The sequence below is a fragment of the Microtus oregoni genome, unplaced genomic scaffold (genome assembly GCF_018167655.1).
Source record: "Microtus oregoni isolate MIOR12 unplaced genomic scaffold, Mior012 000034F_ref0000314, whole genome shotgun sequence".
NCBI classification, from domain to species: domain Eukaryota; kingdom Metazoa; phylum Chordata; class Mammalia; order Rodentia; family Cricetidae; genus Microtus; species Microtus oregoni.
In genome coordinates, this window is record NW_024543093.1 from 1,931,520 (window position 1) to 1,958,365 (window position 26,846).

Here is a 26,846-nt window from a genome sequence, read left to right on the forward strand (position 1 = left end):
TCTTTTATCAGTTGTTGTTATATGCATATATATATATATATAGTGATATTGCATTTATATTTTAATAAATAAAGCTTGCCTGAAGTTCAGAGAGTAAAACACCTCACTGATCAGCCTTACAGACCAGGCAGTGGTGACACTCACCTTTAATCCAAGTAGCCACACTAGTTTGCCATAAAACTGGGTGGTAGTGTTTCATGTCCTAGTTGCAGCCCTAGAGAGGAATATAAGATGTGAGGAGACAGCTCTCACTCAGTCTCATTTTGAGATTCCTAAAGGCGGGATCACCATTTTTATTTGAGGTAGAGGTAAGAGCCAATACCTGGCTGTTTTGCTTTTCTGACCTCCAAGTAGAGCCCCAATTTCTGTCTCTGGGTTTTATTAATTGTGATACACACACACACACACACACACACACACACACACACACACACACTACTGTTTTCATATATATATTCCCAAATACAACAACCTAGTTGGTTGGTATAATGTTACTTACATGTGTGGTTTTGGGGCTGACTGGTAGTGGGATAATCGGTTGGTATGCTCTTCCCTGGGAGAGACTATGTCTTCCACGCTCAGCATTCAGTTTACCCGCCCAGCAGGTCCTAAGTTATTCCAGGGTCTGAAGAGGCACTATCTGAAAGACGTGGGCGAGAGACAGACGCCAAGCAGTATTCTTTTGTCGAGGCATTTTTTTATTGAAGCAAGTTCTATGTCTTATATACTCCTCAGTGAGGAGCTTGGGCAGGGGGAACTGAGGAAAGGGGAAGGAAAGGAGGGGCTTGGCAGCTTAACAGCTAAGGGGGGGCAGTTGCAAGGTCGGTGGCTAAAACACCTGCTGTTAGTGATAAGCAGCAAACAAAGAAGACACTCTGTGGTGCCATCTGAAGCTTGAATCTCCAAGGTTAACACACAATGTTTTAGTTAACTTTAAGTTTTCTGTCTCAAGGTTTTTACTTCAAGGCCCTGTGAGATGTGAGAAAGGAGAAGCCTGAAATGGCTCCTGACATTCAGTTGTGCAGGGTGAGGCCTTGTGGTCTTTCCTTTGTCTGATTTAGCATGTCTGTTGGTGTTGGCCTTGTTCATCTCATCTTTAGGCAGTCAGTCATGTTGGTGAGTCTTAATGGTTGTTGCCTCGGACATCACTAGGAGACATAATCTTGCAGCAAACTTTTTCATCCTTTAGATCTTGCAGTCTTTCTGCTCCATCTTCTTCAATGCCTCTTGGGCCTTAGGTGTGGAAATGTTTTGTAGATGTATCCATTGGGACTGGGCTCTAGCCTGCATTTGGATCAGGTGTGGTTTTATGTAATGATTTCTGTATGTTACAAAGTGGCATTCCCTTGACGGAAGATGAAGGAACTGACAGTGTGAGGACAAATATTATTAGGATACAGTTAGGGAGTATACTGGCTAAGAAAAGCTGTAGTAATAAGAGGAGCGGCGGGGCTGCCTCCCCGGCACCCCGGCCGCCTGCTCGGCTTATGCCCCGAAATAACAACACACAAACTGTATTCATTTAATCACTGCTTGGCCCATTTCTATCTAGCCTCTTCTAGGCTAATTCTCACATATTAATTTAGCCCATTTCTAATCATCTGTGTAGCACCCCTAGGTGCGCTTACCGGGAAGATTCTAGCCTAGTCCATCCTGGGTCGGAGCTTCATGGCGTGTGTCTGCCCGGGAGCGGGGCATGGCATCTCTCTGAGGCGTCTGCTCCCGAGAGGAGAGCTGTGGAGTCTGAGCTCACTTCCTCTTCCTCCCAGCGTTCTGTTCTGTTTACTCCACCCACCTAAGGGTGGGCCTATCAAATGGGCCTAGCAGTTTCTTTATTGCTTAACCAATGAAATCAATAGATTGATATATGACACTCCCACATCAAAAAGCAGGGGTTGTAGGTTCTGCTCTAAGATCTACTGTACTACACTGGGTAGTTGGCTAGGTTTCCAGTACCAGGCATGAATTGCCCCTTGTTAAGTAAATCTTCGGTTCAAATAGAAAGCTGTTGGTTACCACTGAGGTATGTTTGCCAGTACGGGGTGGGCCCTTAGGGTCCCACACTTGTCGTTGTTGTTCACTGGTGTTGTAACTAGATAGGACTGTTGCTTCCCTTCTTTGGAAACTTGCTTGGCACCTACTATGAAAACTAGACCTCAGGGAGGATGCATTCTGGTCAGTTCCAGTCAGGGGCCTCTGGGTCCTGTACTAAGACCAAAACTTTAGTACCTAACCCTTTGATGTACCAATTAATATCCAGACCACCCCAATATTTTTATTTAATGTTTGTGCTTTTCCACTGGATTTTTATTTTATATGTGTGCTATCTTATTATGCATCTGATATACTGAGGACATAATTGTATCCTATGCAGTTGATAGCTGTGAGCACATTTTCATATGCTAATGGTCATGTTGAAAGGGCCATTCACATATTTCTTGTTTTATTTTCCAACTTTGTTTCTTGTCTTGTGACTAAGCTGGTAATAAATTTTCAATTAATATTTTGGATACTAGATAGAAGTAGTTTATCTAGATTTGTTTCAGATTTGTGGTTTGTAAGTCTTTTTCAGTCCATGTGTGATAGGAATTTTTATTTTCTTGCTGGTTTCTTGCAAAGTACTGATGTTTTTCATGTTGTCTAAGGTCTTCTTATAGCATTTTCATTTATCGGTTATGCCTTTCACGTATCTAAGAAATCTGTGTCTGACTCAGTGTTGTGAAGATTTACTCCTAGGCTTTTTTTTCTAAGAGTTTCTTCTTAAATTTATAGGTCAATGAATAGTTAAAAAGCACTTTAATATAAATATTGTTGTGTAGAAGTATCCACATGCAATTGGATAAATTTATAAAGTAACTTGCATCTCATTTGAAGATTACCTGGAAACTATATTTGGTTAGTTTCTTTTATGTTATGTAATCATTTGTTCTCTGTTAATAGGTTTCTGAGAAATTTTATTTCTTACAGGTAAAAAATTAGATATGAACCATTTATGATAAAATAGTAGCATCTGTTACCTTCTATTAAGTGGTACATAGATGGACCTTGTATCTTACATATTTTGCCTCTTTTAATAAATTATTTAATCAACAATCTGTTATCAATTGTATTAAAGTTTATTTCTCTCCTTTCTGTCTATATAGCTCATGAGTCACTGCCTAGCTAGAAACATTTTAAGCTGTATATGTTACTCAATGTTGTTTTGTTTCCTAGACCTTATGATCCTCTCATGTTCTGGATCAGCCTGTGATTGCTCCATGATACATAGCCTGGCCTTCCACATTTTTCATGAATATGTACAAAGCTTCTGTGTGGCTCTCTTGGCTCATGGGGATTTTTTGTTACTAAAGCTATATTATATATGCACACACATTACTGGTATTTCTTTGCAGTTAAGATGTTCTTGTACTGTTCTATTTGGAGACAGTGCTTCACTAGACAATCTAGGCTGACCTCTGAGCATCTTTAGCAGTAATGAGGGTTGCAGTCTTAAGACTCCATACTGGAAAGAAAGTGCTGCAGGTGTTACTTGAAGAAAAGTGTTCTCTATTATTTAAGGATGTTTTCGAGAAGGGTCACTGGCTAAGCCCTGCCAGAGTTGTTTATATTCCTTAAGTAGCCTATGGATACCATGAGCTCAGTTTAACTGAGGTCGACTGGTTTCTCTGAAATTAGTCTTCATTAACTGACGTAAGAGGAGCCTCTCCTTAAGTCTTGATAGCAGCAGACTGGGAGCCATATTTGATGCATAAAGTAATCCTGTTCTCAGGAGTCATTTCGGTAATGGTGTTTTTTTGTTTTTTGTTTTTGTTTGAAAGGTGGCTATTACTATTTAGTAACTTCAAACTGTGGAGCATGCTTAATATTTATGAGATTTCATGCTAAATTTTATGCTGGCAACTGTTGCTGTGTTTTTGGTTTCTAAACTGTTTCTGCTGTTACACAGTCTAAAGTAATTAGCATTGCGCCACTATGAATATGACAAATGTCATTTTAGGACTAAATGTTTAGCTCCCTCTTTTCTATTATTCTTAGTGTATGAAGGTGAATGAAAATGGCTTTTCTCACTAATGAGTCTGGCTGTACTAAGATTGTGGTAGACTACCTTGCTGGTGAAGTTTGCCCATCCTCCTTTTCACGATGCTGAAAGAGAATGTTTTCTTTTCTTTTTTTTATTGAGAAAAGGGAAAAAAGTATCCGCCTCCTCCCAGCCTCCCATTTCCCTCCCCCTCCTCCCACCCCTCTCCCCCTCCCCCCACTCCTCTCCCCCTCCCTCTCCAGTCCAAAGAGCAGTCAGGGTTCCCTGTCCTGTGGAAAGTCCAAGGTCCGCCCCCCTCCGTCCATGTCTAGGAAGGTGAACATCCAACCTGGCTAGGCTCTCACAAAGCCAGAACATGAAGTAGGATCAAAACCCCGTGCCATTGTCCTTGGCTTCTCATCAGCCCTGATTGTTCGCCATGTTCAGAGAGTCTGGTTTTATCCCATGCTTTTTCAGTCACAGTCCAGCTGGCCTTGGTGAGCTCCCAATAGATCAGCCCCACTGTCTCAGTGGGTGGGTGCACCCCTCGTGGTCCTGACTTCCTTGCTCATGTTCTCCCTCCTTCTGCTCCTCATTGGGACCTTGGGAGCTCAGTCCAGTTCTCCAGTGTGGGTCTCTGTCTCTATCTCCATCCATCACCAGATGAAGGTTCTATGGTGATATGCAAGATATTCGTCAGTATTGCTATAGGATAGGGTCATTTCAGGTTCCCTATCTTCAGCTGCCCAAGGGACTAACTGGGGACAACACCTTGGGCTCCTGGGAGCCACTCTAGGTTCAAGTCTCTTGCCAACCCTAAGGTGGCTCCCTTAACTAAGAATTGTGCTTCTGTGCTCCCCTATCCAACCTTCCTTTATCCCAATTATCCTGTTTCCCCAAGTTCCCCCCATCCTCCCCTTCTCACTTTTCTCTCCCCATCTCTCCTTACCCCCATCCCACCCCGCCCCAAGATCCCAATTTTCTCCCCGGCAATTTTGTCTACTTCCCATAGCCAAGAGGATAACTATATGTTTTTCCTTGGGTTCACCTTCTTATTTAGCTTCTTTAGGTTCACCAATTGTAGTCTCTGTGACCCTTATTTATGGCTAGAAACCAATTATGAGTGAGTACATCCCATGTTCATCTTTTTGGGTCTGGCTTACCTCACTCAGGATAGTGTTTTCTATTTCCATCCATTTGCATGCAAAATTCGAGAAGTCATTGTTTTTTACCTCAGCATAGTACTCTAATGTGTATATATTCCACACTTTCTTCATCCATTCTTCCATTGAAGGGCATCTAGGTTGTTTCAAGGTTCTGGCTATTACAAATAATACTGCTATGAACATAGTTGAACAAATAAATGCTTTTGTCATATGATAGGGCATCTCTTGGGTATATTCCCAAGAATGGTATTGCTGGGTCCAGGGGTAGGTTGATCCTGAATTTCCTGAGAAACCTCCACACTGCTTTCCAAAGTGGTTGTACAAGTTTGCATTACCACCAGCAATGGATGAGTGTACCCCTTTCTCCATAACCTCTCCAACAAAGGCTATCAGTGGTGTTTTTGATTTTAGCCATTCTGACAGGTGTAAGATGGTGTCTCAAAGTTGTTTTGATTTGCATTTCCCTGATCGGTAAGGAGGTTGAGCATGAAATTCTATTTGAGTAGTGTTTATTCTAGACACATCTTGAAAATGTATCTCAAACATTTAAATGGTACAGTAAACCCAACTTCATACAGTTTTTTATAGCTCCAACCGTGGAGATTCTCACATACCCTGTAATAACGAATCAACAGTGGCCTTACTCTTGAACAGCTTCCTCTGCAGTAAATGAAAAATTATTCCAGTGTGTTCTGTAAATACTACATTAACTAAGCATATAATGCCACAAGTGGATCGGAGGGCAGTAATCCCTGCCACTTAAAGGAAAACAATCTTTCATGTTAAGGTAAACTGAGAAGAATACTTTGTGACGTTAGAGTAGGCAAATACTTCTCAGTTAGATATAAAAGTAGCAAACATGTCTAATCAAATTAACTTTTTTCCTAAGACACCAGTGAGAAAATGGAATGATAATTCACAGAGGCCTAGAAATACCATTGTTTGCATGTTCAGTGAGGTCTGTGAACCCAAAATGTGTACGACTTCAACTGAGTAAGCTTGCCCTGTTTGCAGTAGCCTGGCTATGAATTACTACGTAGCTTAGAGTAACTTCTGCCTCCCAAATGTTGCTGTTACCCTTGTGTCCCAGTCATGCCCCAGTGAAACAGCAATGGGTGTGTTAAGCTCTCTTTTAGTGTTTACACAGTGTATTAAGTGAAGCGCTGTGTAAAGTAGACTTTCTGTTGCAACAGTCGGCCAGTTTTGTTTTTCTGCCTGACTGGTAGGCCTGCTGTTTCCCCTCTACATGGGGATTTAATAAGTTGATGCATTGCTCTAGTTTGTTAGTAGTGTCGGTGCATTCTACCTAATTCTGCTCAATGCCTGATTGAGGTCAAGAACATTCACCTTGGTCTTTATTTTCCTCCTCTCTTGTCTTTATAACCAACAGGGGGTGCTAGAGAGTTGACTCAGCAGTTAAAAGTACTTGCTGTTCTTGTAGAGAACCAGAGTTCCGTCACAACACTCAGTCTGGCAGTTCACAACCTGCAATCCCAGCTCCAAAATGCCCAGCACCCTCCTCTGGCCCCCATGGGTACCTGCACTTTGAGCATATACTCCTGCACAGGCACCAACATGTATACATAATTAAAAAAATACACCACACACACAAAACCACAGCCTGCTGGTTTTTGTTGCTGGTTTTTTTTTTTTTTTTTTGTTCAGCACTTCTCCATTTGTAACAACCACGTGTTGTGTGCTGCAGGCCTGTAGACCAGAGCTGTGTGGTGTTGGAGGTCACAGGCAGCTCTGGGTGTGTTTCTGCCCAGTTTCCCACTGGTGCTCTGACAGTGGTGATGGCAGCTAACCATGTCTGCCCTGTACACTGAACACTTGGAAAGCTTTCCTCAAGATACTGGCTTGTAAATGGCTTTTTAGCCAACTATTACTTCTTTATCGTTATCTCCAATGTCGAATGAAGACAGTGTTTCTTATCTCCTGGCTACTCTGTTATCAGGTTGTTCTTCTTATTTTTTTTTTTTTTTTTTTTTTTTTTTTTTTTTATGAATCAAGTTCAGTTATAGATCCCAGAAAGCCTTCTCACTGTTATAGGTGGAAGGTGAATTTTTTTTTTAATGGTTTAGAAAGTTGCTTAAGTACTAAAGTTATAGGTGTTGGTAGTAGTTACTTCTTGTTGCAGGTCAGTGTTTCCGAGCTTCCTTTCTGGGGAGCTACAGTCTACCTTTGGAGCCAAAAGGTGAGTTTCCAGGCTTTGCCAACTCCACCAAGATGGAAGTCGGCAGCTCAGAAGTTCATGGTTGTCATTTAACTTCCTTTCTTAATGTGGCAACAGGGTTCACTGATACAGTTTTATAGTTGTATATATACAGTTTGTTAGTCATATATCTATGTATTTCTTGCCAGTAGAAGAATCATAGAGATGGTAAAACATCAGCCTCTAAAATAACTTTCTAGTAGTATGTATGTAGGTGAAATGTGAATAAAGTGGGTCATGTATGCAGCACCAGTTACAAGTGAGTGTAAGAAGTGTATTATTTAGCTTTAAACAGGCACACCAGTACAGTTTGTAGAGAGACCCAAATACATGTAAGGCAATGATGCCACAGTACCTGACCCAACTAAGCCTAGAGAAACATTGTATTGGGCTGGAGAGATGGCTCAAGGTTAAGAGCACTGGCTGCTCTTTCAGAGGTCCTGAGTTCAATTCCCAGCAACTACATGGTGGCTCACAGCCATCTATAGTGAGATCTGGTGCCCTCTTCTGGTATGCAGGTAGAATACTATATACATAATAAATAAATAAATAATAAAAAAGAAACACTGTATTTATTGCTACATAAGCCTCAGTTATATTTTGTGTGATTATCTTATAATGTACAAGCAATATAGCATGTTTTTCTACTGCCATTGTATCTGTTTTCATAATTTAATCTGTAATGTTGCATTGAGTTTATGGATATATATTTTCTAATGTCAAAAATGCAGTAAAATGTGCACAGTGCATTTTAGAGGAAGCAGCCTCCGGCAGTGGGAAGTGGGTAAATTCTGGGCTTTGGTTAATGTAGCTTCAAGGCTTCTTTTTAGTTTCCCTTTAGAAATATTAAAATGCACATTTAAGTTTCCTAGCATGATCTCTTCTTTGCTCTTGCCATAATCCCACGGCTTTTAGAAAACAGTTAATTATTTTAGGGTTCCCATAAGATAGGAATTTTGCAGGCTCTGATGGAGAATCTGTTTCTGTCCTTCTTCATGTTGTTGGCCAAATTTCATTCCTTGTGTTTGTGGACTGAGGTCCACATTCCCTTCCTGGTTATCACCTGACAGTTGTGCTCAAGTTTCTGGAATATACTCTGATTCTTTGGATCATGGCTCTCAGCCTTCATTTTGAAGAGCAGAAGCTGTGGGTTGAGTCTCTTTACATTTTAGATCTCACATGCACCCCACCCAGCTTCTCCCTTACAAGCTCTCTAACTCTAGCAGATTTTCTGCTTTGTGGGCTCAAGTCATTATACTGGTCAAGTGTCCTGTTTTGGTTTAATCTTTCTGCTTCCAGGGTGGCGTCCTCAATCATCCGCTAAATTTCATTGCTGTAGAGTAGTCCCACAGGTTCCAGGGCAAGAACAGGGATGCCCTGTCCTTAGTTCTGCTCCCGAGGCTGCTGTTAGGTAGAACTAGAGCCTGCTCCTGTCTGAGTGCTCCCTGTGAGAGAGTATCCTGAGAATTTTTGAGTAATTTTATGATCTATTACTTTTATTACTTCAGTGTATGGTATGACCCAGAATTAAATGACAAACCCAGGCTAGCTGCTATTAGTATCAAGAAGGCCAAGCCACTTATTTGAATCAGAGGATTACAAATTAGTTTTTAACTCTTACTGGAATAACTTAAGAAAAACCTGTGAGTAGTCATTAACCTAAAAGTTTACTTTTACAGAATAATTTTGAATAAGAACAGATGCAGTCTTTGTTATTTTTGCTTAAAAGACTTAACGTGTGTGATTTTTCTCCTTCTTTTAGTTTTTAAAAGGATAGGTAACATTTTTGTTAAATGCCTCAAAATTTGCAGGAGGTTTCATCTTTTAAATAATATTAATCATCTACTTGTTTGGAGAAAAGCAATTCCTTTTGTGTTGAAAGCAGATGTTGGAGTCTTGTACTTTTGTCAGGGCCATAGAAGCATTGATTAATTAACTGATTTTCTTTGTAATTTAAAAACCACTTAGAATGCATGGCTGTTAGATTGGTAATAATAGAGCCCATCCCGTCTTGGCAGGTCTTCTGAAAGGGAGTGTTGACTGAAGGCCTGAGGTTCTTTCTGTTTTCTTTTGTAAACAGCTGAGTGGGGAATGATGCACTGTTAGTTCTTTCTCATTTGTTTAGTTACTCACAAAGATGGACTTTAAGTTTGTTTGTGCTGGACTCTAATGAGTCTGATTGCTGTCTGCAGTCTCTATCTCTGCTCTGTCTACCGATGACCATTTTACACTTGCTTTTTCTCACTGCAGGATGATGGAAGTGCTTTGGGCAGCAGTTCTGCTGACCTGCTACACTGGACCACTGCAACCACCATGAAAGTCTTGTCTAACACCACGACAACCACCAAGGCTGTCCTGCAGGCCGTCAGTGATGGGCAGTGGTGGAAGAAGTCTTTAGCGTACCTGCGGCCTCTCCAAGTAAGCAGGGGATCTTCATAAAAATTGGTTTTATGATTGACACCAGTTTATCAGGGCTGCTGTCTAGTTGTTGTCACAATAAATCTGTGGTTGTCAAATGGCTTAAGAAATCTGGTCCTCACATTGGGTAAGGAATGAGCAATCTATTTCATAGAATGTAATTTTCTTCCATGCATTCCTTGCAAAGAAACTGAGATTCATTTGAGTGACACCTGTTTTATATATCAGGATTAAAATCCAGGGAGATGAAATAAGAAAGGGCCTCTGAGTACTCAGTTGCTTCTGTTGTATTTCTGTGAGCTGGTAGTTGAGGACAGGCAGTGTCATCTTTGGGACAACTCTACAGACTCCTACTTCTGCACTAGAGTTACAGATAAGGCTAACAGTAGAACAGTTGAGGCTGCTTTGCTGGTGTCTTTAATAAGTGTTTCATTTGCTGCTTCTCTTCTTTGCCACACTGCAGTTCTTTGTACTGTACCAGAAAATAAAGGATAAAGAAATGTTGGTGCAGTACCAGTGCATCCCAGACACTCAGGGAACTGTCACTCTTCATCCACACTTTCTTCACCCAGCTACTTATTCGTCCATTTAGCATATACTTAGTAGTCATTTTCTGTGTGTCAGCAGTTTTAAATACTGGGAATAGAATGAGGAAAGACCTCAGTGTAGTTTTGTTCTCTACAATGGTGGAAAAGATGGAATATCTACATAATAGTGAAATGATTTTGCTATATAAGGATAACTTTAATATGGTGGACTGGTAGTCACTATTATCTTGAATGGGAAAAAAGAAAGCAATCTTCCAAAAATCAGTATGAGACAGTGTTGTCTTCTAGTCAGATGTTAGTTAGTCAAATGCATAAGGCAAGGGAGAGAAATAGAAAGGATGTATACAAGCAGGGAAGCGACAAATTGTCCTTGTTTTAAGATGATGTTGCTACAATTAAAAGTTCAGATTCAGCCAGTGAAATTCTTCATAAACAAACAAACAAACCAACAAACAAACAAAAAATCCTGACGTTCACATGGGAACAAAAAGACCTGAAATACCCAAAGCAGTCTTGAGCTACTGAACAACTCGGGATGCATTGCAATACTTGACATAGACTTATAGTGCAGAGATGCGATAATAAAAACAGCATGGTAGTGGCCCCCAAACAGACACACAGCCTACTACCCAGAGGACTAGGGTAGGAAATTTAGAAATAAGACCATGCCCCTAAGGCTGCCTGACTCTTAATTATGATACTGAAGTGAGACAGTGTGAGGGATTAGCCTCTTCAGCACGAGGTGCTGGGGAACTGAATATCCACACACACAAGAGTGAAACTGCATCCCTGTCTCTCTGTGAGATTCAGGGACCCGAAACCCTGAGGCTACTGGAGGAGAATAGGCTTACATGGTAAGAGCCAGAGTGGACACTTGGGACTCTGTCAAACGGGAAAACTTCTTGAGAGCCAAGAAAGGATGAGCATTCTGATAAGAATGCTCACCAGATGGAGAAGTCCTTACCAAATAGGCAGCCGTCTGACAAAGATTATCTGGAATTATAAGCATCTCTAATATTTAAATAAAGTGGTAATAATCAAATTGAGGAGTGGACAGTGGACAGACATTTCTAGCAAATACAGCTGGATAATGAGTACATGAAAAAAATGTTCAACATTTTTATCTAATAGATAAAATGAATGCAAATCAAAACTACATATAGTATACAATTCAAACCAGAATGGCTACCGCCAAAGAATAACAGATAACTGGCAAGAACATGGGGAAGAAAGAACCTTACTCCTGTTGGTGGGAATATAAATCACAGCCAATATGGAAATTGGTACAGAGGTTTCTATAATTTAAGACAGCGCCCATATGGTCCACTGTGACAGGCTGCCTGCTTGTGTTTCTGTGACACCATTCACATTGCCAAATTATGGACTCAGCCTAGTGCCTGTCAACGGAGAAACAGGTAAATAAGGAAGTATGGTTTGTACTTTAAATGAAGTTTGCCCACTTATAAGGGACAAAGCTGATATTTTCAGAAAGAGAGACAGAACTGGCAAGGACCGTAGTAATTGAAATAAGCCATGCTCAAAAAGACAATAATTAGGACGTTTCCTTTCCTGGTTGAAAGCTTGAGAGAGAACCTGAACTAAAAGTGGACATGTGGAAGATGAGGGAGTGGACCATAAAGAATACATAATGATAGGCTCTGTGTATTAATATGTACCATAGCATGCACTTCTGAGGAAAACGAGTGAGATGACCAACAAAGATAGCGTGAGCAGGCCAAGTGAAGAAAGACTTTAGTGAGAGAGGAAAGTTTCATTAGAGGGATGTTAGGTTTTTCAGAAAATAATCATTTCACAGAGAAATGTGATTGAGCTGACCCACAGCCCTGGTGTGGACATACAGCAGAGAGTGGCCGTTAGTGGGGACGTCAGCGCTGAAAGCTGCTTGCCGACTATGATGCGACTGTGGGCCTTGTCTGCACCAGACGGAAAGCATTGGATAGTGTGGTTGTGTGTTGCACCTTTTCTTAATGAGCGCATGTAACTGCTGTGTGGAAGGGCAACGCTCAGGGTGGAAGCAAAGACAGATCCCAGCTAGCTTGCTCTCTGCTCTCTCGGTGGGAGGTGCCAGTCATTTGAAACAGTTGTGAAGAGTGAAAGTGGCTGTTGGGGGAAGTGTTTTAAGTACGCCCTGATGGTCTCTGTGGGTTTATTCAGGAAAGGAACTGTAGGGGCAGAGGTCTGCAGAGTTGGTAAAGGAGGTTCCACTTACTGACTTGCTGGCCTTGCCTTGGGACAGACCTGTCTCTTCATGTGTCACACTGGGTTATGATTGTTGTAGTTTCCTTTCTTTTACCTGGTGGATTTTCTTTTCTTTTTTTTTTTCGAGACAGGGTTTCTCTGTGGATTTGGAGCCTGTCCTGGAACTAGCTCTGTAGACCAGGCTGGTCTTGAACTCACAGAGATCCGCCTGCCTCTGCCTCCTGAGTGCTGGGATTAAAGGCGTGCGTCACCATCGCCTGGCTGGATTTTCTTTTTTACTTTTTTTTTTGAAGGCTTATGTGTTAAAAGTGTCCAACACTGGTTTTTTTTTTTGATGATCTAACATATCCTATTTATTTATTTTTATTTATATATTAAAAATTTCTACCTCCTCCCATTCCCCCATTTTCCTCCCACTCTCTCCAGTCCTAAGAGAAGTCAGGGTGCCCTGCCCTGTTGGAAGTCCAAGGCCCTCCCCCCTCTATCCAGGTTTAGGAAGGTGTGCATCTAAACAGACTAGGCTCCCAAAAAGCCAGTACATGCAGTAGAATCAAAACCCAGTGCCTTTATCATTGGCTTCTCAGTCTGCCCTCATTGTCAGCCACATTCAGAGAGTCCCATTTGATCACTCCCAGTCCAGCTGGCTTTGGTGAGCTCCCATTAGATCAGTCCCACCGTCTCTGGGAGTGGACACACCCCTCGTGGTCCTTACTTCCTTGCTCATGTTCTCCCTCCTTCTGTAACATTTTTTTTTTTTTAAATAGCAGCTTCATTGTTTCTTGGGCTGTGCCTGCCAGGAAGTCTGCCATAATCTGTGCAAGAATATGTTTGACTTAACTTTCCCCATGAGGAGTTTTTGCATCTATTAGAGGAGAGCAGAGAGTGTAGTGAGTGTAGATGGGCAATAGATACTTGGTAATCATGTCTGATGAAAATAAACCAAAGGATCTTTGGACGGGGAATGATAGTGGAGGAGTCCAGCTGGGGAAAGGAGCACAGTCAGACTGTGCTGTGATTTGCTAAGACTTTAGCATGTGGACCTGAGCCGGGCCTAGAGAAACAGTCAGACCTCCTTGAGGGGACCGTTTCAGTAGAGGGTCATAGGCCCATGACAGCAAGGGCCACCACCTTTGGTGTTATCACTCAATGTCTTGGCTGCTCGCCTTAGTCAGAGCCACTGCAGTTTGTCAGTAGAGCAACACAGGGTGGGCTTTTAGAGTGGTTATTCTAATGCCACTGTTCTCCAGGACTTCTGAGTCATTGATGTCCACATGGCCAAGGAGGTCTGGAGGCATCAGGGTGGCTGCAACTGCTGACCTTAGGTCCTCTGCTGGGCATCTGTGTCATGCTGCCTTAATTGTACAAAACCCACTGCTTGCTTTCTCCTGAAAGCAGCACCCCCACTTCCCACCCTTCTCTTCCTTTCTGCCTATCCTTGATCTCTCTTTTAATCGAACTTTCTTCACATTGTTCTTTCTAGGGGCAGGATTTTGGTGGAGCATATCGAATGGGAACTGTAGCCAACGACAACCTAGAGCAACAAGGATGCCATCCTTTTTATGAGTCGGTCATCACTAATCCCTTTGTCACTGAGGTAAGGACAGTGTGCTTAAGAAGAGGATTTAATTGCCATGAATAAGGAGAAACTAAAATTTTCCTGAACTACATCTTGGGCTTGGCTCTTGCCATGGTGGTCGTTGGTTCTGGGATTTGTTTCATATAGATCATAATATTTTTCTAGTTGAAAATCTTCCCAACTGTTAAATAAAACAATGTACATTAGTGAGAAATAGTTATCCAGCTCACCAAGTGCCATGAAGTCATGCAATCGTGTTTTCTAAGTGAAACTTCTGCTGTTGTGTCCTCTGAAGTGACCCCTGCTGCCTATCATCAGGTCCCCGTCGAGAGCTTCGCTGAAGTGTTGCTGAGAGCTGGGAAGTTGGCAGAGGCCAAAACAGAAGTGTTTCCAACCACGGAAGGTAAGGCAGGCTGCGGCCACTCAGAGGTCACAGGTCCTAGTGGAAAGCAGTGAGCGTGACTGGGTGGGCAGTTCAGAAAGAAGTCATTTTCAGTCACTCTGAATTGCCTAATGGCATATCCCTTTGTGGAAAGAATTTATTGAGTTCTTACTGTTTTCCGGATTCACATTTAAAAGATTGAATACCCTACAATTACTGTCTTTAGGATGTTAATTGACATAGTGGATGGTGTGCTCTGCTCAGTGTTTCTCTTCTTTGAAAGTAGAGCTAGTGTTGATCTACAGGGCTTTCTATGTAGTGACATATTTCCAGGGAGGATGCTTTGGAAAAGAAAGAAATGTGCAAGTTTACTAAATACAGTTTATTTGTCTTTTTTCCCACTTCTCTTTTTAGTTTGCTATTTCTTTTGGAGTTTCTAAGCATTTTTAATAAGTATTTTTAAAATATATGTACATATATATTTTATGTATGTATGTATGCATATATATATATATATAGTGTGTGTGTGTGTGTGTGTGTGTGTGTGTGTGTGTGTGTGTACAACTTGTGAGTCAGTGCTTGCTCCTACCCTCTGGACCTTTTTCCTGGCAGGACAGGAAGCTCCCTGCATTGTTTCTGTCAGCTCTGTTCAACTTTAAGTTCAGCCTCCACTTGCTGCATCTACTAGCAGTCCTGCCAGAAGCTGCAGGATGGTCTGTTTGGGACATGCAAAGTACTTGTCCGTGTGGTGGTGAAGGGGCAGTGTGGGTACCATGACTGTCAGGTCAGGTTGTAGACTGTGCTCTTCATTGATCTGAATGCATGTTTGTGAGCTGTTTGTGGGGTCAGTAGGATATCAGGGTACAGGGCTTTATATGTGTGTCCTGGTATTTTTTTTTAATATCCAATATGACTGCTTAAAAAAATTTTAGAGCTAAGAAAGGACATTTTCTACATACCCTTAATTTGCTGTGAATATTCGGTATAGGCATGGTTTTAATAATAGCTTCTTTTATTTGGATTTATCTTTTGTGAACTAGCAAATATGGTGTCTTTGAACAACGCTATCACATAGAGAAACTATGCACAATAGTTTTATAACATGTGATAATGGCCAGGTACCCAGCCAAAATGAGGAATCATAGAAACTAAATTTAATTAAATTTAAAATCATGATAGGAATGTGATTCCTGATGACTTCTGATGTGGATTATAACACACATTAAACTTTCCTGGATGATTTGGATTTTTAGACTCTTTAAATAAAGGTGATGAAAAAGTTTTTATATAAACCAACTGAAGAAAGTAATCATTATTTATTTAGCTGAATGAATGATTTAATGGCTAATGATTTCCAAATCAATAATAAGGGTGTCTTTGCTTTGAGCATTTAGTTCTGGAATGGAATTCACCATGGAAAGCATTGTAGAGGTTTTTAAACAGATTATCTGATTTTGGATGTTTAACTTGTTTGGAAAAATGCATTGCCTTCAAGGGTTGTAGGCTAGCATTGCAAATTAAACTCAAACACACTGCTAAAAAGTAGAGCAGTTCTTTTTAAAATTTGTATATTTCAAATTGTGATATAAAGTTCCCGTGATTGATTTTCTTTAGCCAGTATGGAATTTTGTGGGTCCTTGTGAAACCCCTTGTGTTTATTTTTTTCTCTGAGAAGGGTCCGATGTTGATTCTGAGACTGCTATGTCTCCTTTATGTGTGGCTTGACTGGCCCTTTGTAGCAACATTTGATTCCCAATGAGAGCTGTAAGAAAGTATAAGGCATGATTCCCTCCCCTTCCAGTCCTCCCATCAATATACTTTAATGGCTGGTCTGTTAGGAGAGGCACCAAGCTAGGGTGGAAGAGAATAATGAGTTATGATCTTATGTTGAAGAAAAATGTTATGTTATACTAGCAGCTTTGTTGTGGTTGGGAAGAGACATGATCTGTCCCACCTGGGCTTGTGATCAGATATTCCCGGGACTCCTGTGATTCTAGTAGAAAGTACTTGCGTGGTTATGAGCCTAGTTGGCTGAGTGCTGGGGACCAGATCTGGAAAGCTGTTCTAGAAGGGAGCTTCTGTGAAGAATCAGTGAACAACAGCAAGATTGAACGTTTGACATATTTAAGTATAAGAGAAGCCTTCTCCTCCCAAAATTTTATTAAAACATTTACTATTCTTAATAAAATTGAAAAATTCTACATTGATTATACCCATAGACCTTCATCTACATTTGGCAATTTATCTTTTACTATACATACTGTGGTTTTATTTCTTCACCCTTCTACACCAAATCCAAGTTATTTTTTCATGTATTGCAAGGTAAGTTGAAGACTTTACTCTTTCCTCCTCCACGTAATATTGTTAGGTTTGAGATAGGGTTAATATTTACTGCTTTTTCAACAAATAAGGATTATAAATGGTGGAACAGAAAAATAGTCCAGCCAAGTGCTGCGTGACGCCCTGCCCTGTCCAGAAACATAATGTTGTTGTCCCCCTTCTCCTAGCCAGTGCACGTCCCACCCTCCTAGAGCACATACGTGTCTGATTTGCCTACTGCACACACATTTTTGGCAGTTGTAGAATGCATGCAGTGGAATCATTTGGTGTGTAAACCTTATGTAAAACTTAATTTGAGAGGTTTTGAAATCTTTTCTCGCCATGCCTTTTAGTACATTGTTTTTGTTTACTGCTGTTGAGTATTGATTTGTTATATGACTATGAAACAGTTTGTCTATTTTTTTTTTTTTTGGATTTTCGAGACAGGGTTTCTCCGTAGCTTTTTGGTTCCTGTCCTGGAACTAGCTCTTGTAGACCAGGCTGGCCTCGAACTCACAGAGATCCACCTGCCTCTGCCTCCCGAGTGCTGGGATTAAAGGCGTGCGCCACCACCGCCTGGCTAGTTTGTCTATTTTGTTGTGGAAGGACATGGCAGATTCAGATCAGAGGCTCTCACAAAAAGCTGCTGTGGACTCCCTGATGCAAATGTCTTGTAGCTGTTGAAGGGAGTAGACTGCTTGTTCGTCCCGACCGCTCAGAACTGAAATAATCAAGCAGAAACTATGTTAATTAAAACACCGCTTGGCCAATTAGCTGTAACTTCTTATTGGCTAACTCTTACATCTTAGTTTAACCCATTTCTATTAATCTGTGTATCATCACGTGGCAGTGGCTTACCGGCTAAGTCTCAGGAGCATGTCTTACTCTGGTGGCAGATCCATGGTGTCTCTGACTCCGCCCTTCTTCCTTCTTGTATTCAGTCCTGTCTTCCCTGTCTACCTAAGTTCTGCCCTATCAACAGGCCAAGGCAGTTTCTTTATAAATGCTAATTGCAACACAAAGAGGGGACTCCCACATCATGTAGCCATAATTTTGTTTCAGTTAAACAGGTTTTCATTTGGAAATGCTGGATTAGAGATTATACATTTGTTTCATTTAATAAGAAAATGTTGGGCCTCTCTTAGTGTTTAAATGTGGTGCATTCCTGTCCTTTAGTTCTTCAGTCTGGCAGACTCTGACCAGCACCACATTTGGCATATCCTCCGTATCGGATACACCCTACATTCTGGCCTTGGGCATCACTCATTAGCTGTTTCAACTCTCAGACACAGCTCTCAGAGTCTCATCCATAGGCAGCCATTTTGATTTTTTTGGTTGTGTTGCAGTTCTTCATGTTAAGAAATGCAAGCCGTGTGCGGGGTGAGGGGTGCCTTTCCCTTCCGGTGCACCCCTCACTTCCTTGTTCTGTCCTACCTTGTCTTCCTGGTATGTTGTTCAACCTTTATTTTGGATTTTCTTTTATAGAGTGGTTTGACAAGGAGAACCCAACCGCAGAGACTTTTGCATTGTCGGTGTATTCAGTTCTTAAAATCATGGTTCTCCAGAAAGGAATGGAAATCTCTAGGGCCTTTTATTAGGGTCAATTTTAGGAGGTTATCCCATGAGTGAAGACTTACCTTGTGCACAGAGTTTTGGACATGTTTCCCTCGTCTTGGGCAGTTGAAATAGATGTTAAAAAGCCTAGTACGATGGGTCAGGATGTTCAAGTGTGAATGAACTGGCCCAGCTCTGAAGCCGTCCTAGCAGTGGTGCTGCAGAGAGCGAGGGCTAAAGTGGAGACGTAAGAAACACAGGCCACTTATGGCCATTTACTAACAGCATGCAGATTATAGTTGTGTGTACTTCCATCCCCTAATGCTCCCTATAGTAATTTGTCCTGTGAATCTTAGCAACACACACTAACAAACAGATAGGGCTGGTTCATTGCTTGTAATAGCATTGGATATCAACAACCGGGTGTGTACTTATAGTAACTGTCTTACTTGTCTTTCCTGTTTCCTATCTGTACACATAACTGGTTTTTAAATTTGGGCCTATGTTCATAAGGTTTGAGATAGTATTATTCAGAGGGTTTTTGTGTGTGTGTGTGTGTGTGTGTGTGTGTGTGTGTGTGTGTGTGTATGTGTATGTGTGTGTGTTGGGAGAAACTAATTCATTCAAAGTATCAGTTCCATATGTATCCCATCAGGGAAGATATTTTAAAAATGATAGGCAGTTTAGTCAGTGCCTCTTGTTACATGCAGGAATGCCATGAGCAAAGGCCACCTGTGAATGTCAGGTTGATTTATCTGGTGTATGTGAGAGTGGCATTTGAAACCACAATTAAAAGTCACCACACACTCAGCCCAGATAAGAAATTTTAACTTTAATTGTTTAAACAATGGGTAGATCTGGAAAAGGTTTGTTATTTTTTGATATGGAGACGGCCAGTTATACTGGCTTAGTTAACACTACAGTAGTCCTACTGTGTGAAGAGGACATGGAAGGAGGACTGAAGGTGCTAACTACAATAGTCCTACTGTGTGGAGAGGACATGGAAGGAGGAGGACTGAAGGTGCTAACTACAATAGTCCTACTGTGTGAAGAGGACATGGAAGGAGGAGGACTGAAGGTGCTGACACTGCAGTAGTCCTACTGTGTGAAGAGGACATGGAAGGAGGAGGACTGAAGATGCTAACTACAATAGTCCTACTGTGTGAAGAGGACATGGAAGGAGGAGGACTGAAGGTGCTAACTACAATAGTCCTACTGTGTGAAGAGGACACGGAAGGAGGAGGACTGAAGGTGCTGACACTACAGTAGTCCTACTGTGTGAAGAGGACATGGAAGGAGGAGGACTGAAGGTGCTGACACTGCAGTAGTCCTACTGTGTGAAGAGGACATGGAAGGAGGAGGACTGAAGGTGCTAACTACAATAGTCCTACTGTGTGAAGAGGACACGGAAGGAGGAGGACTGAAGGTGCTAACTACAGTAGTTCTACTGTGTGAAGAGGACACGGAAGGAGGAAGACTGAAGGTGCCAGGTAGAGGGTTGGAAGGTTGTTAAGAGTCATTCTTTTAAGCCGGTCGGTGGTGGCGCATGCCTTTAATCCCAGCACTTTGGAAGCAGAGGCAGGTGGATCTCTGTGAGTTTGAGACCAGCCTGGTCTACAAGAGCTAGTTCCAGGACAGGCTCCAAAGCTACAGAGAAACCCTGTCTCGAAAAACCAAAAAAAAAAAAAAAAAAAAAAAAGAGTCATTCTTTTAAAGGACAAAAAACTTGAATCCGGATATTGTAGCATGGAAAGAAAGGTGTGTGTGAAAGCCCTTTGGTGGTGACCCATCAGGAGTTTTGATTACTTCCTGCAGAGCAGGGAGCAAAGAAGAGACTGGGGTCCTAGATGCCTCTTGAATTTTAAGTCTGGTTTACAGGGATGAGTGAAAGGTTTCAGAAATACTGAAGTCATTGTGTAAAGAGGAAGAAGTTGGGGCAGGATGTTTGTGCCATCATCAACATATACTTAGCAATGTCAAGTCTTCTGAGATGGGTTGAAGGAGAAGGGAAATAGACCAGAGTGTCCGTTGACATCAAGATTCTGGGGGTTTATCCACAGGATAAACTGTAAAGTGGGACTAAGATAAAGATATGACAGCAACCTCATCCACCATCTAGGGGAGAAGAGGTAGAGGAGAGACCATTTGAGGACAGGTGGAGGAAAAGTCATGTTGTTGGAGCCCACAGACAGAATCATCTAACCTTGTGCAGTGCCACAGTGAGAGCTGAAAAACGTAAAGGAAAAGGAAGAAAATTAGGTTTCACAGCCTGTGGTCTCATATCAGTTGGGATGTAGTTGGGATGCAGGGATGCAGAACTCAGGAAGTGGACATGAAGGCAGTGAATACCATGAACTGGACCACTCATTTAAGATGAGCAATGAAAAGGAAGGAACACAGCTGAGGTGTTAGCATGGCTAGTTGCCAAAGGAAGGATGTTTTCCCCCAGCCATCCATGGCATGTGTGTTGGCTGACGGCACATAGGAAAGGAAGGACTTACTGAGACTCTGCGATGTCCTTTGCAGATGCATGGAAAGCCCTGCCATCTTCCACAGAGAAGATGAGGGGCGACTGGTACAGCTGCTGTGGAGAGCTGCATAGGAGTGGTAGGCAACAGCAAGCAGCTGCGGGTTGACACACCCCATTAATCAGGCGTGGCTGTTAGAGTGTACAGTTCCTTCGGAATGAAATTGGTCTTCCTGCTTAAATGCAGTTACTAATTTGTTAAGAATTGTGATTTATAGCCGGGCGATGGTGGCGCACGCCTTTAATCCCAGCACTCGGGAGGCAGAGGTAGGCGGATCTCTGTGAGTTCGAGACCAGCCTGGTCTAGAGAGCTAGTTCCAGGACAGGCTCCAAAGCCACAGAGAAACCCTGTCTCGAAAAAACAAAAAACAAAACAACAAAAAAAACCAAAGAATTGTGATTTATATAAAATGGAAACAATTGCCTCTTTTACCTGTGGTACTTACCTGTTATAGGAAAGACTTACCATTCAATCAATGTTTGAGGAGAAATTAAAACAAGTCCTACTGAAAAACAGCACTTCAAGCCAGTCGCTGATGGAGGAAATGGGCTCCTGCCTGCTAGAGACTGCTCTGCACTTTCCCTGCCTTGCTTCACTTACTCTTCGCTTAGAAGGCCAATATTCTCAGACCCCAAATCCAAAATGCTTTGAAAGCCAAAGGGACTTTTTGTAACTTGTTTCTAAGCCTGAACTAAGCAGACACGAGGCTTTTACTGTCTGCTTATCCCCTGAAGTTGAGAGTCTGAAATGCTTTGTAGCTCATTTACTCATGCCAGCGGTTACTGAGTGTGCTGCTGGTAAGGGTGTCTTACGCCATGTCCAGCAGAGTCTCCTGGAGTCTGAAACATTCTCTGCGCTGCAGCTCGGATCAGGAGGACTTGGTCATTTTCCTGGTGCTGTCTAATTCTAGAGATGGTGCTCTTCTTCCTCTATCATTTGTCTGAGGTTCACTGTGCAGTTCTAGATTTTTGCCCTAGTTATTCCAGGCTACAGCAGGGATTTTAGGTTTCCTTGAGTGTGCAGACACATAGGTATGAAAATAATTGTCATGAAGGGAGGTGGTCGATACAGACCCTAAAACATGGGTAAAAGCAGCTGGTAGGCAGCAGTGGCTAGAGGGATCAGGGAAGGCATGTGTAAAGGTCGTTATTGATGTTCTGATAAGAGGAGAGGGGAGCATGTGCAAGGTTAACTTTGAGTAGAATGGATAGCCCAAGGCTATCAGTTTAGATTCTAATTGTCTAGACCAGGCCCTGGAGTGATTAAGATTGATAATCATGGGACAGTATATTACAACCAAGTCAGAGAAACTGGTGCAGAGCCTTGAGTCTGGGTTTGTTTTACATGTCAAATCTAGGCTCACGGGCTACTCACCATCTCCAGCATCAGCTAGCTCCAGGAGGACGGCCTCTCTGGGATTAGCAAGGATTCCATAATGTCAAAGCAATATAAAGATAGAAGATAGTGTAATCAGCATAGTTGTGTGTCCGGTGTCTGTGCGGGTGGTGTTGTGTTGTAGCAAACATTCGTGTCCACAGTGATGGCTTTCACAGCAAGGGCAATGATGACCCTTAGAAAAAGCTTCAAGTGGCGTTTTTGTTAGTACTCATAGTGAATGAGAATTGCCCATTTCTTGTTCTATTGTTATTTGGTATAAACTGTGTATGTATATTATTTAAGTTCAGAGATGTTATTAACAGTTTGGGACATAGTATAGCTTTTTTAGAATAAATTTTCTGGAATTTCTAATGCAGATGAAGACTTTCCCAGTTTTAAATTGTTTGTTGGAGGCTGTTTATTCTAAGTGCCAGCATTCCTCTTATGATGCCTTGTTTGTTTGCTCTGGAGCATCTTCCACATTGTGAGCATATGCCTAGTTACACCCCCTGTGGAAACAAACTTTAATCCCTTAGTGGTGCTTTGGTTTTTGGAAACCAGGAGCTGCACAGTAAATCAAGGAAAAGTTGAGTTGATGCGCCAATAAAGATGTGATGACAAGACTGTCAGTAACGGGGCTTAATTTCCCAGGTGGGACTGAGCTTGGCTCTAACCACGGCTCTGGAAAGCCAGGTCCTGCGCTAGCTAGCTGGAGCAAAGCCACTACCTGTGAGGCAGATGCACCTGAGGGATCCTGGGAAGAGATGAGTGGATTCAGATAATGGAGTGAGATAATCTGAAGAAAATTGGAGTAGAATTGGAAATCAACTAGGTCAGGTTTCAATTACAGGTCACGTTTGAAGACTTCAAGAAATAAAACTAATAGGGAACAATTCTCAGTGTGTGAAACACTGGAATTTCCTTAAAAGGAGGTTTCCAGAGAACTGGTAGACTCCACTGAATTGTAGACAATGTCAGATAGACATTGGTCAGAACTGCAGCCCCCCCCCCCCCCCCCCCCCCCCCCCCCCGCTTCCCAGAGAGCTCCCTGGGAAATGAAGTCCATTGCTGACCATTGTGTGTGGAGTTTCTGTAATATGCAATTAAAGTTTTCTTAAGTAATCCCAAATCTTCTGCAACCTAAGCTTTGCATACTTTCTTCTATTATTTTCAGTGTGTAAAACATAAAGCTTGTGCTGTAGTTCATCCTTAGGCTTGAAGTCTTCAGGGACACATCGTCACCTTGGGCTTCTGTTTTGCTTCTATAATTGTTGGTAAAATCGGATTCAGGCTTTTTATGTTGTACTTTAAAATTATTTGTTTAGAGACTTGCTCTTGTCCTCACCCATTCATTCCGGAATGACAAGGAATTTGCTTCTTGTCTTTGAGAATGTCTGCTTAGAGAAGATTTCCCTTAATGCTGAGTGAAGGGATGAGTTTGGAAGTGGGTTTTGAAAGGAAGATCTTTTGACTGAAAATGTTCTTAGAATTTATGATTTCTTTGGAGGCCTGAACATGGTTCCTAAGGCCTGGAGAAACGTTAGGGATGCATCTTTTCTTTACAGAAATGGGACACTCTGGAAAGGGCAGACTAGAGAAAGCACAGTGTTTTCTCCAGTGAATCACCACAGGAAAATTTGAATTTGAAGTGGCAACCTTTGACACTTGTGGGCTCTTCCTCCTTCTTCTTGCCATCAGCTAAGCTCAGATTATACTAATAACTTAAATATTTGTCCACGTAAGGCAAGTTTCCTGTGGGAATCCTGCAATGCATTTCCAGAATCAAATTCCGTTTTCTTTGTGCTGTTCATACAGTGTTCTCTTCCATTTTACACACACATACACACTGAAATTAGAAGTTACAGTAGCCATTCCCCGTGGAAGCGGCCGAGCCACACATGGGCCTTTTCACTTGCACTGTGCAATGTATTTGTATGTACTTCCCCAGCACAAGAGATGAGAAATTCATAGCAGTGAGAGCCAGCCAGAGTAACTGCGCATCTTCCCTTAGAGTTCACGCTCATTGCTGCACCCTGCCCATCTCCTCCCCTAAGAGCCTGTCTGCTACATATGTACTTATGTGCTTATATTATTGTCTAGATTTTACAAACGAAAGAAAGCATGTAGATTTTCCTAAGATTGTCTGACCATGTTTAATATTATACATTCTAAGTCTGTTCATTTTCTTGTATATTTTGTGATTTCATTGATAAAATGCTATTCAGCCATCAATTTGATGCATATCTGTATATAATTTGGTATACATCCACACACGTATATATAAAACTTTCCCCATTCATCTGTTGATGGACATCTAGGTTGATTCCAGTTCATTGCTATAGTGGATAATGCAGGAATAAACATGAGGTGCAGATATCTCTATGATGGCATTTGAGACTATATGTTTTTTAAACAGTGAATTCACACTGTGAGCATACATAAAGCCACAAATAAATAGAATGCATCCTTATCAAAATAAATCGTGTGTAAACCCAGAACTGATTGGCAATGTACTGGTCTGTTAAAGTTATGGCATTAAGCAGGTTGTTGCTTGTAATAATTCTTGTGGAAAAACTCTTAATGGTTAGAGAACTTTAGTGCATGAGGAAAGCAAATGGCTGGTTTGCTTTTTGTGAACAATGAGGAGGAGTGTGGTTCTTGTAAAGAACAAAATTGCCGTCATTTTGTTCATAATCTAGGGACTTTTCCTAGATTACAAAGCTATGTATTTTTTTATTTTTAAATTTTATTTTATGTGTATGAGTGTTTTGCAGAAGTGCATGTATGTCTGTGTACCATATATGTGTATGAGTGTTTTGCAGAAGTGCATGTATGTCTGTGTACCTTATATGTGTCTTGTGCTCACAGAAGGCAGAAGAGGGCCTTGGATCCCATGGAATTGGCATTATCGGTAATTGTGAGTTATCATGTAGGTTTGGGGAATTGAAACTGGGTTCTATGGAAGAACAGCCAGTGCTCTAACTATTGAACCATCTCTGCAGCCCCTTATTAAGCTGTCCCACTGTTCTGGTCTTATGGTATTCATGTAATCACCGCAGTTAGCTGTTCTGGATACAGAGGATTTTGCAGCAAGATCCTTGTCTTTGAAAAGGCTGCGTTCTGAGGACTCATCATGGATGTCTTTATGCTTGAACTTTACAAGACCTGCTCTGTCAGGGATACTCAAGTGTTAGTAACACACACTCTAGATTTTCCCAGTTACAGAGAGATGGACGTAGTTAACATAGTTTGATGTGATCTGTGTTAAGTCAGTGCCAAGTTACAGTTTCATGAGCAGGTAAATTGTGTTAAGCTGTTTTTTTCATACAAGGCTAAAAGCATGACACTTTTGACTAAGTGCCATGTGGTTCTAAAGCAATGTAAGGTAATTTTAAAGATTTTTTTTATTCTCAAGAATATCATACATATATACAGTAACCATATTTTTACCACCTATTTTCCTCCCGTTTTCCACACTGGCCCCCCTTCTAGTTCCATGCTCCCCCCATTTTATTTTATTTTTCTGTATTTCATTAACTCTAATTAGTGTTACCGCTATGTGCATGGGAAATCCTCCTGGTGGCCACATTCTTAAAAAAGAGTGATTCCCCCTCCCCAGTTGCTCTCAGCTGCAGAAGGCAGTGTTTCCCAGGACTCCTCCCCTCTCCTGTCTGCCTCCTCTTCCTCTGTGGTCCCTGCACCTGGCAGGTGGGGGTGATGCTGTAGATGTTTCCGTTGGCACTGAGCACTCATGGCTCATTCTCAGCACTATACCAGGTGAGCATCTGTTCGCTGACTGCAGCAGAGAGCAGCGCAGGTCCATGCGTACGAACATAAATATTCAGTGGGAATTTTACAGCATGGCTTTTTAGCAAAATAACTATAGCAAGTTCCATCCTGAGTAATGCAGTTTTTGTGTTTATCCCCTCTACATTCAGTTCTTTTGCAGCTAGCAAGTGATGCTTTGCCGCATGACATGACGCTGGCTCTTGCTTATCTTCTTGCCTTACCACAGGTAAGCTCACCTTAGCAACAGAGAACTTAAAAACACAAAAGCCTAACTTGGGAATCATTGTCAGTGAAACTGTGTATGGTATATGTCTTCCTTTCCTGATAATGTCTAGGTACCAGAGCTCAGTCAGTATCCAGAGACCAAACTGTATAATGCTAATTCAATGTTCAGTTTGTCTTTCAATCTGCTTTTATATAGTGAGGTCTACTTTATTTCTGAACTTTCTTACTGCCTGTTATGATGGACTCAAGCTGATATGATAGGAAGTTTGTATTATAATCCTAGGGTAATCAGTGTGTGATAACTTCTGAGTTGATTCTCCACCACTTCTTCCTAGGTGTTAGATGCTAACAAGTGTTTTGAGAAGCAGGCTCACTCGGCATTGTCTCTCCAGCTGGCAGCGTACTACTACAGCCTTCAGATCTATGCCCGATTGGTTCCATGTTTCAGGGACAAGTGCCATCCTCTTTACAGGGTGAGTCCTTATGGTTTCTGCTCTACTATTGAGTTGAA

At 41.7% G+C, this 26,846-nt stretch overlaps 1 protein-coding gene across 1 annotated transcript in view; it reads left to right on the plus strand.

Moving 5' to 3' along the window:
- LOC121432455 (neuroblastoma-amplified sequence) overlaps window positions 1-26,846 on the plus strand; it is a 309,448-nt gene that overhangs the window by 170,292 nt on the left and 112,310 nt on the right. Inside the window, exons 36-40 of the mRNA XM_041630447.1 lie at window positions 9,650-9,817; window positions 14,066-14,179; window positions 14,480-14,564; window positions 26,260-26,336; window positions 26,671-26,808. Of these exons, the coding sequence (XP_041486381.1) occupies window positions 9,650-9,817; window positions 14,066-14,179; window positions 14,480-14,564; window positions 26,260-26,336; window positions 26,671-26,808 (582 nt within the window). The remainder of the gene's footprint in view (window positions 1-9,649; window positions 9,818-14,065; window positions 14,180-14,479; window positions 14,565-26,259; window positions 26,337-26,670; window positions 26,809-26,846) is intronic.